Source organism: Labeo rohita, chromosome 7, assembly GCF_022985175.1.
Source record: "Labeo rohita strain BAU-BD-2019 chromosome 7, IGBB_LRoh.1.0, whole genome shotgun sequence".
In the NCBI taxonomy this organism is placed as follows: domain Eukaryota; kingdom Metazoa; phylum Chordata; class Actinopteri; order Cypriniformes; family Cyprinidae; genus Labeo; species Labeo rohita.
Window position 1 is genome coordinate 8,568,989 of NC_066875.1, and position 20,916 is coordinate 8,589,904.

General features: G+C 33.0%; 1 protein-coding gene across 1 annotated transcript; it reads left to right on the plus strand.

The window, feature by feature from the left end:
• Positions 1-125: 125 nt before the first annotated feature.
• On the plus strand, positions 126-20,053 carry nadsyn1 (NAD synthetase 1). Its single transcript, XM_051113802.1, has 22 exons — positions 126-152; positions 1,535-1,740; positions 1,860-1,920; positions 2,323-2,439; positions 2,526-2,579; positions 2,667-2,756; positions 2,862-2,913; positions 5,931-6,019; positions 6,250-6,367; positions 6,670-6,801; positions 6,906-6,977; positions 7,049-7,173; positions 9,505-9,553; positions 9,756-9,858; positions 9,941-10,109; positions 12,532-12,667; positions 15,429-15,535; positions 15,625-15,756; positions 15,837-15,906; positions 18,054-18,182; positions 18,304-18,480; positions 19,571-20,053. Exons 2-22 carry the CDS (start codon positions 1,656-1,658, stop codon positions 19,586-19,588), a joined length of 2,085 nt encoding a protein of 694 aa, XP_050969759.1. The 5' UTR covers positions 126-152; positions 1,535-1,655; the 3' UTR covers positions 19,589-20,053.
• Positions 20,054-20,916: the final 863 nt, after the last annotated feature.

A 20,916-nucleotide genomic window follows, 5' to 3' on the forward strand; every position in this document is an offset into this window, starting at 1 on the left:
CTGAAGCCATGAGCGCCTGATGAGCTCAGCCCATGGGTCCTGCTGACTTCGTCAAGGGCATCCATCTGCACCACATTTACGCAGGTACATTAGAGCGTTGGAAATGACAACTACAGTAAGGAATTTATCAAAGAATTTACTGGAATCAAAAGGTCAGCCTTTTCATAAGCAGAAGTAAAAGCTTTATTTGGTCCTCTGGCAAATTAGTATACACCTCACTTATTATTAAAAGCTACTAATCAGTGTATAATTGCCATTAAAAACATAAAAGAAACATTAAAAGAAACACTGGAACGTAAATAGCATCTTATAAAAAGTGTGTAATTGCATGTATTACTGATGCATTATTAATTTATTTTAAATTCTAGAATTTTTAATATCGAAAAAGCAATTTATTTATGTGTTTATTATTACAGACAGATTATTTAAAACTTTAAATAGGCTCAGGCTGCACTACCAGTCAAACGTTTTTGAACAGTAAGATTTTTTTTTTTTTTTTAAAAAAGAAGTCTCTTCTGCTCACCAGGCCTGCATTTATTTAATCCATAATACAGCAAAAGCAGTAGGATAATTTTGTGAAATATTTTTACTATAACGTAAAATAACTGCTATTCTATTTGAAATTTTAAAATGTAATTTATTCATGCGATCAAAGCTGATTTTTCAGAATCATTACTCCAATCTTCAGTGTCACTTTATCCTTCAGGAATCATTCTTATATGCTGATTTGCTGTTCAAAAAAACATTTATTATTATTATTGTTGTTGTTGTTATAATTGTTATTGTTATTATTATTATTATTATCGTCATCATCATCATCATTAATATTTAAAACAGTCGAGTACCTTTTTTTTTCGGGATCCTTTGATGAATAGAAAGAGCCAAAGATCAGCATATATCTGAAATAATAATAATAATAATAATAATAATAATAATAATAATAATAATAATAAAACAGTATCAACAATTAGAACAATATACAATATACTATTAAAAAAATATATATCAAAAGTCATGATAAAGACATTTATAACAGAAGATTTCTATTTCACATAAATGCTGTTCTTCTCAACTTTCTATTCATCAGAGAAACTTGAAAAATTCTACTCAGCTGTTTTCAACAAAATATTAATAATAAATGTTTTTGAGCAGCAAATCAGAACATTAGAAGGATTTTTGCAGGATCAAGTGACACTAAAGACTGGAGTAATGATTCTGAAAAATCAGCTTTGAAATCAAATCACAGAAATAAATTACATTTTAAAATATATTCAAACAGAACGCAGTTATTTTAAATAGTAAAAATATTTCGCAATATTACTGCTTTTGTTGTATTTTGGTGTTGGTAGTTTATAATAGAACAGACTGCATGTTGTTTAACATCAATATTTGTTCGAAAGTACAGTATTTACTGTAAATTGTGTTTAATATAAACTATGTTTTATAACAGTTTTCTTTTTTTTTTTTTTTTTTTTTTTTTTTAAAAAAAAAAAAAAAGCTTTCCTTTCGCTAAAATAATACTTTTATTTTGAAGTGCAGAATCGTGCAGACCGGAAATGGAACTACAGTAAATAAAAGTTTTGAGTACTGCTGCAGGACTTCTGTCAGGTGAAGAGTTGTGTTGATACATTATAAATAATTTGTAGCGGTGCAAAATGGGACGCAAGGTTACATTAGCGACTTGCTGCTTAAATCAGTGGGCACTGGATTTTGAAGGCAACTTGACAAGAATACTTAAAAGTAAGTTTTGATTCTTCACTTGCAATTTGTTACCAGTAGTAGTAACTAATAGTACTAAAGGTCTTGTAATCTTAAAGTGACCTCGCCTCGTTTTAGATCAACTGTATTCTCCAAAACAGGTATTGAAATTGCCAAACAGAAAGGAGCCAAGTACAGACTGGGACCAGAGCTAGAAATCTGGTAATATTGTCACCCACAGACTGTAGATATTTAACGAATGTATGATGCAGTTGTACATTTGAAAAAGACATGCAGTGTATTGGCATATGATCATGATGTTTTTAAATTAAAATTGTATTGCACGCATTTGTATCAACACAAATTTCATGTGCAAGCATTCTACATATTATGTATGTATTTTGGAAATAAAATCAGAAAAATAAAAAGAACCATTATTAATAATTGCATACCAATTGTAATTGATTACAACTGAGAACAAAATTACGTATTAAATTATATTTAAATAGAAAACACACATAAAGTAACCCGACTAAAATTCAATGTTGGATAGTAATTCAGTAAATTGTGATAACTAACAATACTGTATTTTGTGTTCTTTTACAAATATTTCATAAACATCAGTGGGTACGGCTGTGCAGACCATTTCTATGAGTCAGACACCCTACTTCATTGTTTCCAGGTTCTGAAGTCGCTCTTGGAATCTCCTTTGACCCAAGACATCATCTGTGATGTGGGAATGTAGGTGATTTTGTTTAAAAAGTAAAAAAAAAAAAAGTGTTGTTGTCATTGTTTTATGGTTTTACTTTCAAGTGATCTTTCTACAGGCCTGTTATGCATCACAATGTTCGTTACAACTGCAGAGTCATTTTCTTGAACAAGTAAGTTTTTACTAGTGCAGTATTAGAAAGCATTTGCATTATGAAAATATTCTAAAAAAAATATGTATCTGTTTTTATGTCTGGCAGAAAGATACTGTTAATTCGTCCTAAAATGCTGTTGGCTAATTACGGTAACAACAGGGAATTTCGATGGTTTTCACCTTGGAGTCGACCCAGGTATATTCCATGATATATTGGTTAAATCTTGTGGTCATTTGCCTAGCAAAGTCTATAATAGTTAGTCATATGAATAAATCTCATATGTAATGAATTTCCTTGCAGACATGTTGAGGAGTACTTTTTACCCAGAATGATCCAAGATGTGACGGGGCAGGTAAAATAGTATTATCTTGTATTACCTAATTACAAAGTTTAATTATTCTGTATTATTCTATTCAGTGTTGTTCTTGTGAATGTTCAATTCATCAATAAATTAAAAAAAAAAAGTATCATGATTTCTACATATATTAAGCAAACACACACACACACATATATATATTCTTTTGTGTCCCTCGGAAATTAAGAAATAATCAAACATAGATTTAATATAACCACAAATACAGTGCCCTCCACTAATATTGGCACCCTTGGTAAATATGAGCAAAGACGGCTATGAAAATAATTCTGCTTTGTTTATCTTTATGATCTTACATTCAAAAAATTCACAAAATGCTAATCTTTCATTGAAGTAAAACCATGGAAAGCAGGGAGAAAATCTCATTATGAAATAAATGTTTTTCTGTAGTTCATGTTGACCACAATTATTGGCACCCAATTACTGCATCGTCCTTTATTCAGGATGACAGCTCTGAGTTTTCTCCTTTAATGCCTGAAGAGTTTGGAGAACACCTGACAAGAGATCAGAGACTATTCCTTCATACAGAAACTCTTCAGATCCTTTAGTTTCCCAGCTTCATGCTGGTGCTTCTTCTCTTCAGTTCACCTCACGCATTTTCTATAGGGTTGAGGTTAGGCAACTGGGAGGGCCATGGCAGAAGCTTCATTTTATGCTCAGTGACACATTTTTGTGTTAATTTTGATATTTGATTTGGATCACTGTCCTGATGGAAGATCCAACCACAGCTCATTATAGAACGTCTAACAGATGCAGTCAGGTTTACATTTTTTATCTGTTGGTGTTTGCTAGAATCCATAATGCCATGTATCTGAACAAGATGTCCAGGACCTCTGGCAGGAAAATAAGTCCACAACATTAAAGATCCAGCAGTATATTTAACCGTGGGCATGGGGTACTTTTTGTACCAAACCTATCTTGAGTGTTTGCTGCCAGAAAGCTCTTTTTTTAGTTTCATCTGACCACAGAAGCCATTCCCATTTGAAATTCAAGTTGTGTCTGACAATTGAACATGCTGGAGTTTGTTTTTGGATGAGCAAGGAGGATTTTTCTTAAAACCCTCCTGAACAACATGTGGTGATGTAGGGGCTGTTTGAATTTTTTTTTAGTCTTTTGACCCCAAGACTTAACTAATCTCTGCAATTCTCCTACTGTGATCCTTGGAGAGTCTTTGGACACTTAAACTCTCCTCCTCACCATGCATTAGGATGATATAGACACACATTCTTTTCCAGGCAGATTTGTAACATCTTTAGTTGATTGGAATTCTTAATTATTGTCCTAATGATGGAAATTGGGATTTACAGCTTACTTTACTTACAGCCACTTTCTATTCTGTGAAGCTCAACAATCTTGTTCTGCACATCAGAACTATATTATTTGGTTTTATTCCTTGTGATGGATGATTAAGGAAATTTGGCCTTTGTGCTCCTCATGTTTATAATCCTGTGAAACAGGAAGTTATTGCTGGACAGTATCATACTCCTAGTCATTCTAGTGTGCTAAATAAATGCAAATATGAATGGGAATATACTTCAGAGATATTTTACTCATTATAATTTCTAAGGGTGCCAATAATTGTGCCCAACATGCATATGAGAAAAACATTTATTTCATAATGTAAGTTTCCCCCCACTTTTAATTGTTTTACTTCAGTGAAAGGTTAGCATTTTGTGAATTTTTTGAATGTAAGATCATAAAGATAAAAAAAGCAGAATTATTTTCATAGCCGTCTTTGCTCATATTTACCTAGGGTGCCAATATTAGTGGAGGGCACTGTAAATGTGCAATTTCAGTACTATGTATTCTTTTATCAGTATTACATTAAAAAGTAAATTAAATATTATTTTAAATAATTTAAATAGTATTTATGCTGGTAAGGGTAAAGTTTTTGGCCTGTCCCTCACTATAATTGTTCTTTTTCTTTTAATTTGCAAAATGATATAAAAATCACATTTGCATATTGTTCTAAATATAGTCTCATTGTTAAGCAGTGTCAAAAGTATGCATTTTTGATTATTTATTTTTGATGGTTTGATGATTTATGGGTACAATATGTGCTTCTGTGAACTTGACTATTAGCTAGCAATTAGCAAATTAGTTTGAAATCATTTGTTTTTAACTTTTTAGAGTAACAAGTTTTGACATGTGGGTAACAGGGATGACATGGATTAGGTCTGACCCTGTTTTTGAAGATTGTCTGTGTAAAATTCAAACATTTTAAAGGTCACCCCTGGTAGAGTCCCCAGTAGAATAGTATAATAGTATAATTTGGTAGCATATGAGTTCTAATTAAACTGCAGTGTCTAGTAACGCTTGTGTTGGTAACAGGATTGACAAAAATACCAAAACATGAGGTAGAAAAATAGTCATATAATAATAAATTACATAGCCTGAGATGGCACAATAGAATAAGGTGTCTTCATTTCATAGATATTTAGAAAATATTGATTAAACTTATTTTATTTTTCAATTTTTCCAAGTGGAAAAGGCACCGATTTTGTGGAATGACCCCCATATCTTTATCTATATCTATGTATGTATGTGTATATATATATATATATATATATATATAGATAGATAGATAGATAGATAGATATATGTCTATATATATATATATATATATATATATATATATATATATATATATATATATATATAGTAGCCAAAATACATTGTATGGGTCAAAATGATTAATTTTTCCTTTCATGCCAAAAAACATTAGGAAATTAAGTAAATATTCCATGAAGATATTTCGTAAAATTCCCACTGTAAATATATCAAAACTTAATTTTTGATTACAAATATGCATTGCTAAGAACTTCATTTAGACAACTTTAAAGGCGATTTTCTCAATATTTTGATTTTTTTTTTTTTTTTTGCACCCTATCCTATTCTAACAAACCATACATCATTGGAAAGCTTACTTATTCAGCTTATCTCAGGCATAAATAATAATCCCTTGGCAAAAATAATAATCACATCTGTCCTGATAGACCACAGTGCCATTTGGAGATGGGGTGCTGTCCACCAAAGATACCTGCATAGGGAGTGAGATTTGTGCTGAGTTGTGGAACCCCAGGAGGTAATGCTCTGTAAATAACGATCTTATCATTACTATATGAATGGCACATTATTGTTTTTCAGTGGATTCTTACTAGGCTGTTCCTTAAATCCTTTCCTAATCTCCTGCAGAGAACATTCAGACTTTTTATGTTATAATCTGGTAAAATGAAACATGAGGGATGCACATATAGTTTCATAATTGCTTTTGTTTGAGAAAGTGATTTTTTTTTTAAATACTTCTTTCTTTAGTCCACATGTTGACATGGGATTAGATGGTATTGAGATCTTTACCAATTCTTCAGCAAGCTACCATGAGCTTCGTAAGGCTGACTACAGGGTCAATCTGGTCAAATCTGCCACCACTAAGGTAAACAGTTCAGATTAATAATGCTGTATGATTTAAATCATTATTTTAAATTATATTAAAATTTTACAATATTGCTGTTAGCACTGTATTTATAATCAAATAAATAGGCTACAGCCTTGGTGTGAATAAGAGACTTCTTTCAAAAACATTACAAATCTTAATTATTAAATATATTTTATTTCCAGATTTTTTTATCTTAATTATTACATTTTTAAGGTATATATTAATGAATCCAATTTCAAGTGTCTTTTGTAAAGATAGTGTTGACAGTGAGTCTTATATATAGAATTTGTTTGTTTCAGAGTGGAGGGATCTATCTGTTTGCCAATCAGAAGGGCTGTGATGGAGACTGTCTGTACTATGACGGGTGTGCTATGATTGCCATCAATGGAGATGTTGTTGCCAGAGGAGCGCAGTTCTCACTCGAGGATGTAGTATGTGCCAATTCACACTTACTTGACTACTGAAATTCACCCAAGTGACTGTGTTTAACATGCTAAGATTTCAGTTTGAGCTATTAAATTATTTTGGATTGCAGGAAGTTGTCACAGCCACTCTTGATCTGGAAGATGTTCGCAGCTATCGAGGAGAGAGGTGTCACCCACACATGGTGAGAAACATTAAAAGACATCAGAGTTTAAAGTGACAAACAATACTTTAAATATATTTGTTACTACACAGGAATATGAGCACAAACCTTTTCAGAGGATCAAAACGGACTTCTCTCTGTCTGACTGTGATGACAGGTGTCTGCCCACACATCAGCCTGAGGAGTGGATTTTCCACAGTCCAGAAGAAGAGATCAGGTAACTTTAACGGAAAAAAGAACCTACACATAACCTAGCTGTATACATTTAAAGGAATAGCTCACCAAAAATAAAAAAAAATTGCTGACAGTTTAATCTCAGGGCTTCCAAGATGTAGATGAGTTTGTTTCTTTATTATAACAGATTTAAGGAAATTAGCATTACATCTCTTGCTCACCATCAGTGCATGGGTGCCGTCAGAATGCAGACAGCTGATAAAAAAATTACAGTAATCCACACAGTTCCAATCTATCAAATAATACCTTGTGTAGGTAAAATCTGCATGTTTGTAATAAACAAATCCACCATTAAGGTATTTACTTTAAATTGTTTAAAGGAGAAGTCCACCTCCAGAACAAAAATGTACAGATGAAGAATTTATGTTTCTTGAGAAAAACATTTCAGGAATATTTTTTCCATATAGTGGACTTCAGTGTTACCCCCAAGTTCCAAAAATGCAGTTTAAATGCAGCTTCAAAGGACTATAAATGATCCTAGCCGAGGAAGAAGGGTCTTACCTAGCGAAACAATGCGTCATTTTCTAAACAAATTGACAATTTATATACTTTTTAACCTCAAATGCTTGTCTTGTCCCGTCTCTGCAATGCGCATGTGTAGTCTTTGTAATCTGGGTCAATACAGTTAAGTCGAAAAACTCCTGTCTTGTTTTCTTCTTCAGCGTCAAAATCGTCTTACATCATTGTTTTACCATTTTTTTTTGTAAAGGGCATTTGATGATCTCAGCATATTAAACACTGGGTAGGTACTTCTGCAGCGATGCAGGACAATTCTGAAGTTGGGGAAGAAAACAAGATGGGAGTTTTTTGACATACCCTAACTGTCTTGACCTTATTGAACCTGAAAAAAAGAGTTCACGCCAACTTAGACAAGATGAGCGTTTGAGGTTTAAAAAGTATATAAATTGTCAATTTGTTTCGAAAATGACAGATCATTTTGCTCGATAAGACCCTTCTTCCTCGGCTGGGATCGTGTAGAGCCATTTGAAGCTGCATAAACTGCATTTTGGAAATTCAAACTTGGAGGCACCCTTGAAGTCCACTATATGGAGAAAATTCCTGATTTTTTTTCCTCAAGAAACATAATTTCTTACCGAATGAAGAAAGAAAGACATGAACATCTTGGATGACAAGGGGGTGAGTAAATTATCTGTGAATGTTTGTTCTGGAAGTGAACCTCTCCTTTAAGCCTACTCCATGATGACACTTCCTCCGATAAAAAGGTCCATCCCCCTCGCATCAAAATCCACCAACATATTTATTTAGAACGATTTTGGACAGTTTTAGCTTGTACACAATGCTTTATCTGTATAAATGTTCTCTCCAAATTGAGATATACACAATATTACAGATAGAGGACTCGTATTTTAGCAAAAAGCAACGGTTTTAAAAGTTAAAAACATAATTTGTTTAATACAGACAAACAGCTTTATGCTTCACAGGACATGGATTAATTGATAGACTAGAGTTGTGTGGATTACTTGTAGATTATTATTATATTATTATGGTTATTATGGTTCCATTAAACCATATTATGGTTTTATCATCTGTTTGGACGCTCATTCTGACAGCACCCATTCACTGCAGAGGATCCACTGTAAGCAAGTAATGTAATGCAAAACTTCTCCAAATCTGTTCCAGTGAAGAAACAAACTCATCTTGGATGGCCTGAGGGTAATTAAATTTTAAGCAAATTTTAATTTCATTTAAATACCAAAGTATGTGTACACACATAGTGGGGTACAAATGCAGAAGACTGTTTTTGTTACAATTACAGATTTTATATTACAAAGCAACAATACAAAGTAGAAGCATTTTGACTTGTGATTGACATTTTTATTTTCGTATTGCAGCAACTGATATGTTTTGCTGCTCTCTAGTGGAGCTGTACAGTAATGCACCCCCAAATAGATCCCCCATTTGTGTAAACATCCAGCCCTTAAACCCAATTATGACTTAAAGAGCAGCCAGTTCACCCAGACTTATTGATACCAAGTGATTTAAAATTTACTGCAACATGCCTATTTAGCGTTCTGGTCCAGTGAGTCTATGTTTGTTACTTTAGAAGTTTAGAAATACCTTGTGACACTAATTTATTCCTGCCTCTTTCATCTCAGTTTGGAAATAAAGATTCAGATGTAATGAGGAGAAAGAGTGGGAAGGGAGAAGTGTAATACCCACATAATAATCTTTACAACTATATATAGTAAATCAGTTTGCAAATATATGCACTTTTAGGTATTATAAATGATGTTTTATTGGTGTGGCATTTATAAAATCAGTTATTACAAGCCTATTTTGGGTATTATTTCAGTCTTGGTCCTGCCTGTTGGTTATGGGACTACTTAAGAAGGAGTGGACAGGTGTGTTTTTTTTATTCTATTGTGCATGTAAAAATGAATGTTTATATTGTGCTGAATTTGTTTAATTTAATAAAATTTGGTGCTTATTTTCTTACCAGTCTTCTTAGGTAATGTTTTTATTAACATGTTTATGCTTATAGTCATGAATGTGAAGATATAGGACATCTTTAGCTAATGAGATTTTGTGTTTTGTTATTTTCAGGCTGGTTTCCTTCTTCCCCTTAGTGGTGGTGTGGACAGTTCATCTACTGCCTGTATTGTGTACTCCATGTGCGTGCAAATCTGCCAAGCTGTCAAAGATGGCAGTAAGTCCAAAACACAAACAAAATAGCTCATCAGAACATAAGAACCAACTACCTTCTAAACATGTTTCCCATTGTTTCTCAGATTCTCAGGTGCTGGAGGATGTGCAGCGGGTGGTCAGTGATTCGTCCTACAGGCCTGAGGACCCACGTGAGCTGTGTGGACGCCTCTTTACTACATGCTACATGGCTAGTGAAAACTCATCTGAGGATACCCGCAACAGAGCCAAAGACCTTGCTTCTCAGATCGGCAGGTTAGTGGATGACATGGTGTCTACTCAAAAGTTTGGAATAATTAAGATCTTTTAAGTTATTTATTTATTTTATTTATTTTTTTATTAAAGGAAGTCTCTGGTACTCACAAGGCTGCATTTATTTGATGGAAACTACATAAAAAACAGTAATATTGTGAAATATTATTGCCGTTCAAAAGAAATGCTGTTTATTTTAAGTAATTTATTTCTGTGATGCAAACCTGTCAGTCTTCAGTGTCACATGATACTTCAGAAATCATTCTTATAGGCTGATTTGGTGTGTTATGTATTGTATAATATTATTGTGGATACTGTGATATATTATCATTCAAAAATTTTGAATTTTTGAAAATAAATTTAATTACTACTTTGAGCAAGGATGCTTTAAAAGTGACATTAAAGACATTTATAATATTACAAAAGATTCCTATATCAAATAAATGTTGTTTTGAAGTGTTCATTAAAGAATCCTGCAAATGATTGATCAGAGTTTCCATAAAAATATTTAGCAGCAAAACTGTTTGCAATGTGGACGATAATAAGAACCGTAATAAATAATTGAACAACAATAATAATTGATAATTGAGCTCCAAATCAGCATATTAAAATGATTTCTGATGGATCATGTGACACTGAAGACTGGAGTAATGGCTGCTGAAAATTCAGTTTTTCCATCACATGAATAATAATAATGATAATAATAATAGTTATTATTATAACTATTATATTATAATGTAATTGTAATAATATCCCACAATACTACTGTATTGTTTTACAAGTAATATACTTGTGAATATATACTGATGCATCTTAATAAATTAGAATGTCGTGGAAAAGTTAATTTATTTCAGTAATTCAACTCAAATTGTGAAACTCTTGTATTAAATAAATTCAGTGCACACAGACTGAAGTAGTTTAAGTCTTCGGTTCTTTTAATTGTGATGATTTTGCCTCACATTTAACAAAAACCCACCAATTCACTATCTCAACAAATTAGAATACTTTTTAAGACCAATAAAAAAAAAAAAACATTTTTAGTGAATTGTTGTCCTTCTGGAAAGTATGTTCATTTACTGTATATGTACTCAGTACCTTTTGCTTTAATTACGGCCTCAATTGAGCGTGGCATGGAGGTGATCAGTCTGTGGCACTGATGAGGTGGTATGGAAGCCCAGGTTTTTTTGACAGTGGCCTTCAGCTCATCTGCATTTTTTGGTCTCTTGTTTTTCATTTTCCTCTTGTCAATAGCCCATAGATTCTCTATGGGGTTCAGGTCTGGTGAGTTTGCTGGCCAGTCAAGCACACCAGCACCATGGTCATTTAACCAACTTTTGGTGCTTTTGGCAGTGTGGGCAGGTGCCAGATCCTGCTGGAAAATGAAATTAGCATCTTTAAAATGGTCAGCAGAAGGAAGCAAGAAGTGCTCTAAAATTTCTTGGTCAACGGGTGCAGTGACTTTGGTTTTCAAAAAACAGTGGACCAACACCAGCAGATGACATTGCACCCCAAATCATCACAGACTGTGGAAACTTAACACTGGACTTCAGCAACTTGGGCTATGAGCTTCTCCACCCTTCCTCCAGACTCTAGGCCCTTAGTTTCCAAATTAAATACAAAACTTGCTCTCATCTGAAAAGAGGACTTTGGACCACTTTTGCTTAGCCCAGGTAAGACGCCTCTGACGTTGTCTGTGGTTCAGGAGTGGCTTAACAAGAGGAATATGACAACTGTAGCCAAATTCCTTGACACGTCTGTGTGTGTGGTGGCTCAGCCTCAGTCCATTCCTTGTGAAGTTCACCCAAATTCTTGAATCGATTTTGCTTGACAAGCCTCTCAAGGCTGCAGTTCTTTCGGTTGGTTGTGCATCTTTTTCTTCCACACTTTTTCCTTCCACTCAACTTTCTGTCAACATGCTTGGATACAGCACTCTGTGAACAGCCAGCTTCTTTGGCAATGAATGTTTGTGGCTTACCCTCCTTGTGAAGGGTGTCAATGATTGTCTTCTGGACAACTGTCAGTTCAGCAGTCTTCCCCATGATTGTGTAGCCTAGTGAACCAAACTGAGAGACCATTTTTAAGGCTCAGAAAACCTTTGCAGGTGTTTTGAGTTGATTAGCTGATTGGCATGTCACCATATTCTAATTAGTTAAGATAGTGAATTGGTGGGTTTTTGTTAAATGTAAGGCAAAATCATTACAATTAAAAGAACCAAAGACTTAAACTACTTCAGTCTGTGCGCACTGAATTTATTTAATACACAAGTTTCACAATTTGAGTTGAATTACTGAAATAAATTAACTTTTCCATGACATTGTAATTTATTGAGATGCACCTGCATATATACATACTTTTTTTTTTTTTTTTTTTAAAACTTTTTTTAATTAACATTTTTAATTATGATTTACATCTGTTCTCATTCCAGCAATCACCTAAATATCAATATTGACATGGCAGTAAAAGGCATGCTGGGAATCTTCTCTATGGTCATGGGGAAGTGGCCTCAGTTTCGTGCTAACGGAGGAAGTGCCAGAGAGAACCTGGCACTGCAAAACGTCCAGGTACCCATCATAGACATATTTTATTAGGAACTTGTAGCATATTTTCTGCAATGAACATGTATTCATTTTTTTAAGCAAAAATACTTTGGTTAAAGTACACAGTTACGCAATAACATCACATGAATGAGCAATACACATGTTGTGTCTGGTGGCTATTTTGATATGACTTAGAAGTTGATCATTTATTTAAAATGGTTCTTACATGACCCATGACATCACAAAAGCGCGGGCTTGAGAAAGCAGTTTCTGCCAAAGTGATGCTAATTTGCTGACTTATTTAATATGCTGTTTGCTTGCATTGTAACACAACCACCACAATTTTCACAGAAGAATATTGCAGTTAGTCACCCCAACCTGCAAATTTGCTGAGTTTGGGTCCTGCCTTCACTATTCTTAAACATAACTAACACAGTAACATTATGCTACTCTTTCCAGGAAATCGCTTGTGCTTTAGATTGTAATGCTTGATTAGAACCTATTTAAGACTGTTAGACACACATTATGTTACAGCTTTGAAAGAGGTATAATGTCTTAAAATAATTTAACTACTTAAAAAAAGTTTGCAAAGAACAAAAAATAGCAGTTTGACTGCTATGATAATGTAAAATCACACAAGGCCCTAGTTGTATCAGTGGCCTAGAAAAGTATAAACCAGTATAAGCAAGTATAAGCCTAAGGAGAAACATTTTCTGCTCAATTCCAATTGATTTGAATAGTGCTTTTTACAATAAATACTGTATTAGTTGTTGTAAATAAATAAATACATATATTCTCAAATTATATGTGCATATTTATTTTATTTTATTTTATTTCTTACTGTCAAAACTAGGCAAAAGAATCAAATAATAATGATTAGTTTTGTGATGATCAGCAAAATGAAATGGTAATAATATCAACATTTTATAAATGTATTAAAAATCATTGCATTAAACATCTTAACATCAAAATCTATTAACATGTTTACTTTGACAGACTTATGTTTTTCACTTAATTTTTTTACAGACCACCTAAGGTGCCCTTGCAAACTCCAGTTTGAATACTGAACGCTTTTGCTTTTCCGAAATATGTTCAAAGAAATATCTATGGGTATATGACATTTTAAGATCACTGTCACACTCGTCAGTGAAACATGAACTAAAATTACTTTAGGAACATTTAAGCTCAACCCTGTTCCTGGAGACCTACCTTCCCACAGAGTTTAGTTCCAACACTGATCAAACACACCTGTCTGTAATTATCAAGTGCTCCTTCAGATCCTAATTAGTTTGTACAAAGAGTGATTGTTTTGCAGCTTACATTAATCATCTTTACAAAGAGTTGCAGATGATTTACATATTGACACATTTCATTGTAATAGGTGAGGATAGCAGAATGTTTTTTTTTTTTCTAATTTGTACATGTGTTACAGTAATTAGGGGATGCAGAAAGTGTTGTAAATGCCTTGTATACACCTACAGATCATTTGTAACAGGTAGGAAAGATCTACGAATGATTAGAGTAAAACGTGTACTGCAATGTAAGGGCTGACTATAGACAGATGTCTTCTCTGACACATGGAGTATTTTAACGCTGTACACCTGATGTGATCTTCAGTGGAAGGTGAAACTAGTTCACATTATCACTAGATCCCACACACTCCAAGACTATGCTGATGAAAGAAAGGGTTTAACACAACCCACTGTAATCCCCTAACTGTAAGTCATTTACACATGTTGATTCACTTGACAACAAATAATTTATTATTCTTTAAAAAAAAAAAAAAGAGCTTTAGCATAATTGCATTTTTGTGCTTTTTAACAGACCAGCTTACAACTGTACCAAAGCATACATAAATTATATACTGATGATTTACTAATGGTTTGATCATCATTTGTTCATAATTGACACGTTTATTGTGTATACAATGTTGACATTTCAATGATTTATAAGTAAGTAAAAGCATATTAAATGGTAACTTAATAAGAATTTACTTAGGATCTGTTTGATCATTTCATGATATGCTATTTTTTAAAAGATAAATAACGACATATTTGTAAATCATTAGCATATTACTTAATAATCACTTGTGAACGTATAGTCATGATTTGTAAATGATTAGTTCATCATTATCTAATCACTTGTAAATGTATTAACAAAACATACACAAACTGTTAGCATATCACTTATTAATCATTTATGAATGTTTTGTAAATAATTAGTTCATCATTAACTAATCACTTGTAAATGCCTTACAACAGAACGTTATTATAAAATGTTACCGAAACATTTATGAATCAGATAAAATACATGTATCAAATATCATTTTGACTTAACCCTTTTCTTTATTTAAAGGCTAAAATGTGAGGTTTACCATTTTATGAAACATTTCGTATGAGATAAACTTGTCAGTCATGTTGTCATTTAAAATTATAGGTAATTATTGTTTTAGTATTTATGCAAACACAAAGTAATTTTATTTATTTTTTGTTTAATTTAAATACAAAAGTTGGTGAAATGTTTCATGTGTCAGTACTTTTTGAACATTTCCAGCACATTTTAACAATACCGTGATAATACTGATAACCGTGATCATTTAGGTTGCTATTATCGTGATAAGAAATTTTCATACCGTTACATCCCTATACTGAACATACATTAAAATCAAGCGTTGTATATTAAAATTTGTTATTGCACTCTGATCATATAAAATATCCTATAACATATCCTTTTGAATCTGAAACATGTGCATGATGCACATATGTGTATGTTTACTCCATTGCAGGCTCGTATCAGGATGATTTTGGCCTATCTCTTTGCCCAGCTGTGTCTGTGGGCTCAGGGAAAACCTGGTGGTCTCTTAGTTCTTGGTTCAGCAAACGTGGATGAGAGGTGTGTTTTTATGTTGTTCCTTTCTTTCAGTCTCCCTCTATCAGTAGTAATGTAGGTCACTTAAAACAAAATATTGTTTGTCTTTACAGCTTGACTGGATACTTCACTAAGTACGACTGCTCCAGTGCTGATATCAATCCCATTGGAGGTGTTAGTAAGATGGACTTGAAGTGTTTTCTGCAGTACTGTGTAAAACGCTTTCAGCTCACTGCCCTCGTAAGGTGTGTAATCCTTCCTTTTGTTGCACGTTTGCTGATCAAACAACTGATTAATTTAGTTACACAATCTTGATTGTTTTCAGCATTTTGGATGCTCCACCAACTGCAGAGCTTGAGCCACTGACTGATGGCAAGGTTGTCCAGACTGATGAGGTAAACATCTCATTAACTCAACAACCCATCAACAACCTCATTAACTGATCAAAAAATTAGGTCTTGGGGTATATTACCACATTTTTAAGTCATGAGACAGGATGCGCAATGTACTGTGCACAGCTGTGTGTGCCAATGGCTGTGTAGTGCTGTCTGAAATATACTTAAGCTGGAAAATGTACTGTTTGACCGCCATATGACTCCTGCACTGTAGGCTATGTGTTTTGCTAAGCCATCTTCTGAGTGAAGTTAATATTTTCTTTGCACTCATGTGATTTTTGCAATTTAAACCACACAGCAGAATTATCACAATCACAAGTAATTCTTGTTGTCATTACACATAAAATTCTCATTGTCATTAAACAATAAAATCTAGCATGTCATGGGAAAACATAACCCAAAAGCATCGCTTCCGTTACTGATATTTCAATCTACAGCATGAATCTCTGACATTTGTTTTAGTTCTAGGCAATGACTTCATGCGGTATATTTATTCTAAATGTTTGTAAATAAAAAATGCATTTAGTTTACTTTAACACTTTAATCACACCAATAAAAAAGTGCACATTCACGGTCCAGAGTGTGCAGACTGTGTGCACATATTTACTGTGCGCACATATTTCCTGATATGTGCATGACTAGTTTTATACATAAGACATGATGTACTGGATGGTGCAAATGTGTCTGGTGTTACATATATTAATTAAATTATAAACAATAATGGATTGGAGATGATTATTGTGTGTTTTATGCCAATGTGGCTTCAAACAGTGGCAGGGATGGAATCAGCTTTGGCAGAGTGCTCAAATAGCAATTCAAAATAATGTTTTTTTTTTTTTTTTAAATACTTGTTGTTCCTCTGATATTTTTATTTTACTTAATATTTTATATAATTCATATTTTATTATATATATTATATTATATTATATATAAAAAAACACTACCAATCAAAAGTTTTTGAACAGTGGGATTTTTTATGTTTTTTAAAGAAGTCTCTTCTGCTCACCAAGCCTGTATTTATTTGATCCAAAATACAGCAAAAACAGTAACATTTTTAAATATTTTTACTATTTAAAATAACTGTTTTCTATTTGAATATATTTTAAAATATAATTTATTCCTGTGATTTCATACCTAATTTTTAGCATCATTACCCATCATTACATGATTCTTCATAAATCATTCTAATATTCTGATTTGCTGTTATTATTATGTTAATTGTTATGTTTTCAGATGAATAGAAAATGTATCTTTTGCAACATAAATATCTTTACCAACACGTTTGATCAATTTAAAGCATCCTTGCTAAATAAAAGTATTACTTTATATAATTCCCCAGACAAATATAAAAATAAAAAATAAATACATAGTGACTCCAAGCTTTTGAATGGTATAGTGTATAATGTTACAAAAGCTGTTTATTTTAGATAAATGCTGATCTTTGGATCTTTCTATTCATCAAATAATTCTGAAAAAAATCTACTCAACTGTTTTAAATAATAATAAATAATAAAATAATAATAATAATAAATAATAAATGTTTCTTGAACAGCAAAGCATATAATAATGGTTTCTGAAGGATCATGTGACACTGAAAACTGGAGTAATGACGATGAAAATTGAGCTTCAATCACAGGAATAAATTATATTTTAAAATATATTTAAATAGAAAGCAGTTATTTTAAATGGTAAAAATATTTCACAATATTACTGCTTTTGTTGTAGTTTAGATTAAATAAATGCAGGCTTGGTGAGCAGAAAAGACCTTTTAAAAAACATTACAAATCTTACTTTTCAAAAATGTTGACTGGTAGTGTATAAAAAAAGAATAATTTTGGAGAATCAATAAACTATGGATGATTTACTGTCATTGTGTGAATAATATGTAATCATGTAATTCATAAAAAAGTAACAGTAATCTGATTATGCGCATTATAAAATGTAATATACTCAAATTACAAGTACTTGATTTTTGGAACATGATTACGTAATCCAGATTACATGTTATCAGTTACTTCCCTGCTCTAAGGGCATGCTTACTGTGCTGCTGTGGCCTTATGTACTTTTTCCATCACTGTGTGCATGCAGAGAGATAATTTTACAGCTCTCAGACCTTATGCATGTGTCTCTGTGCCCTCTTCCCAAAGGCTGACATGGGAATGACCTACTCCGAGCTCTCCGTGATTGGCAGACTCAGGAAGATCTCAAAGTGTGGCCCATACAGCATGTTTTGCAAGCTAATTCACTCATGGAGAGAGACCTTCTCTCCCTCACAGGTCAAACATGCCCTAAACATTACAGTACTCACAGTGCCTAATTAAAAATTATTTAAATATTTACATTTATATTATTTTATGAGCAGTAGAATACAGGTTTTTTTTTTTTTTTTTTTTGCAGGTGGCTACTAAAGTGAAACATTTCTTTAGGATGTACTCAATCAACAGACATAAGATGACAACAGTAACACCCTCTTACCATGCTGAAAACTACAGTCCCGATGACAACCGCTTTGACCTCCGTCCTTTCCTTTACAACACAAAGTGGGCCTGGCAATTCCGCTGCATCGACAATGAGGTCAGCAGTTATAAAAAACAATGTGATTGCGATGAGTTGTATAATACAAGCTTTAAAGGAGTCCACTTCCAAAACAACAATTCACATATAATGTACTCACCCCCTTGTCATCTAAGATGTTCATGTCTTTCTTTCTTCAGTCGTAAAAAAATTATGTTTTTTGAGGAAAACATTTCAGCATTTTTCTCCATATAGTGGACTTTAATGATGCCCAGATTTTGAACTTCCAAAATGCAGTTTAAATGCAGCTTCAAACGATCCCAAATGCAGTTGTAAATTATCCCAGCTGAGGAAGAATATATTTTCACAAAAATATAATATTATTTATATACTTTTTAATGTCAAACGCTCGTCTTGTCTTACTCTACCTGGACTGTTTTTTTCTGGTTCATGACAGTTAGGGTATGTCAAAAAAACTCCCATCTCATGTTCTCCCTCAACTTCAAAATTATCCTATATTGCTGTTTTTTTTGTTAAGGGTGTTTGATCTTCTTTGGATGTTCACTTTGCAAAGATTGTGTCAGTACTTTTGCAGCGATGTAGGATGATTTTGAAATGATTTTTGAAGTTGAGAGAGAAAATACGATTGGAGTTTTTCAACATACCCTAACTGTCTTGAGCCAAAATACACAGAGTTCAGGGAGAGAAAGACAGGACGAGCGTTTGAGATTAAAAAGAATTAAATTTTTTTTTTTTTTTTTTAATGAAAATAACCGGTCATTTCGCTAGATAAGACCCTTTTTCCTTGACTGGGATCGTTTACAACCGCATCTGGGATCGTTTGAAGCTGCATTTAAACTGCATTTTGGAAGTTCAAAATGGGGGCACCATATCAGTCCATTATATGGAGAAAAATCCTGAAATGTTTTTTTCAAAAAACATAATTTCTTTACGACTGAAGAAAGAAAGACATGAACGTCTTCGATGACAATGGGGTGACTACATTATATGTGAATCTTTGTTTTGGAAGTGGACTTCTCCTTTAATATTGAAAATGTATGCAAACATATATAGATGTAGATGTTTTTCTGAAGATATCTATGTAGTTTTTCTATTTTTATAAAATCTATTCTATTTTTATGTTGTATAGGTGGCTATGATGGAGTGATATGGAAGGTCTATGTACAGCTGTTATCAGAAGGCATTGATTCTTGGTCCAAAGATTCGTCTCAGCAGCTGATGTTATAGTGAGCACTCAGCAGTTCTCAGCACTCTCTCTGTCTGACTGCACATGCACTGAAACTTGTTCTTGTTATTGTTTTTCCTAGGATGTGTGAATCCTAAATAATATCTTCAGTTATGGTCACGTTATAATGCAAATAATCCGGTTTGTGATATTGATATACTGTATGGTAATGGCTGTTTGAAAATAAAACAATACATATGAAAATGTTCATATGCAGCTAGTGTTAAAGAAGAAGAAATAATCGTAATGCCTGGTATCTTGTACTGTAACTTTCACTTTCATAATCTTACATTAAAGAATTAGCCAAGAAAACAACCATATTTGTTTAGATCAGCTCAAGTGTGTAGTGTAAATGACTCTATAACCAAGCAGACTAAATGACTGCAGCATGAACACAGGCATGCCAATGCAATTACGGAGTCATTCCAGTACCTCTTGAACTTGGTAATATAATAAATATTTCTACAAAAACAAATATGCTCTTCATATAATAAAGCTCAGGCACTTATGGTTTCTAAAGTAGCTTGATTATCATGAGAGAAATGGATAGTTCACCCCAGAATGAATATTCTGTCATCATTTACTTACCTTCACATCGTTCCAAACCTGTATGTCTTTCTTCTGTGGAACGCCATTGACTTTCTTTTTATAGACAGTCAGTGTTTTCGAAAATATCTCCTTTTTTATGACCATCATGCAGGTTTAGAATGACATGAGAGTGAGTAAATAATGACAGGATTTTGGGGTGAACTATGCTTTTAACCTGAGGGTAATTTTTGAAAATTTTTAAAAAGAAATAAATGTTCACATGAAAAACAGAATGTAATGTTTTAAGTGAGACAAATCATCACATTTTTTAAGTATCCTTTGCTAGCTGGTTATTGTTTTCCCGCCAAAAAAAGTCCATAAGAATGATTTTGGAAGTGGCTTTTTGTTTAGATTTTATTTTCAAAAGACTAACAGGATAGTGTAATGCTGAGGACAAAAAGACTATTAGTTGATTACCAATTAAAAAAAATAATAATAATAAAATTTAGATTTTCATATTTGATTCAATATACGGCATTCAACTGTAGGTAAGTGAAAGTGTTTACGGTACTTGAAAGTTGTCTTAAGGCAGAAAACACGAGAGGGCGGATGTGGATGAGTGGGTTGTTAGTGAACTGACTTCCTCTTTTAATGTGTGAAACGGTCTGAAGACACACGCGCGGTCACAATATGCGCGTTTCATATGTGTATAAATGAGAAGG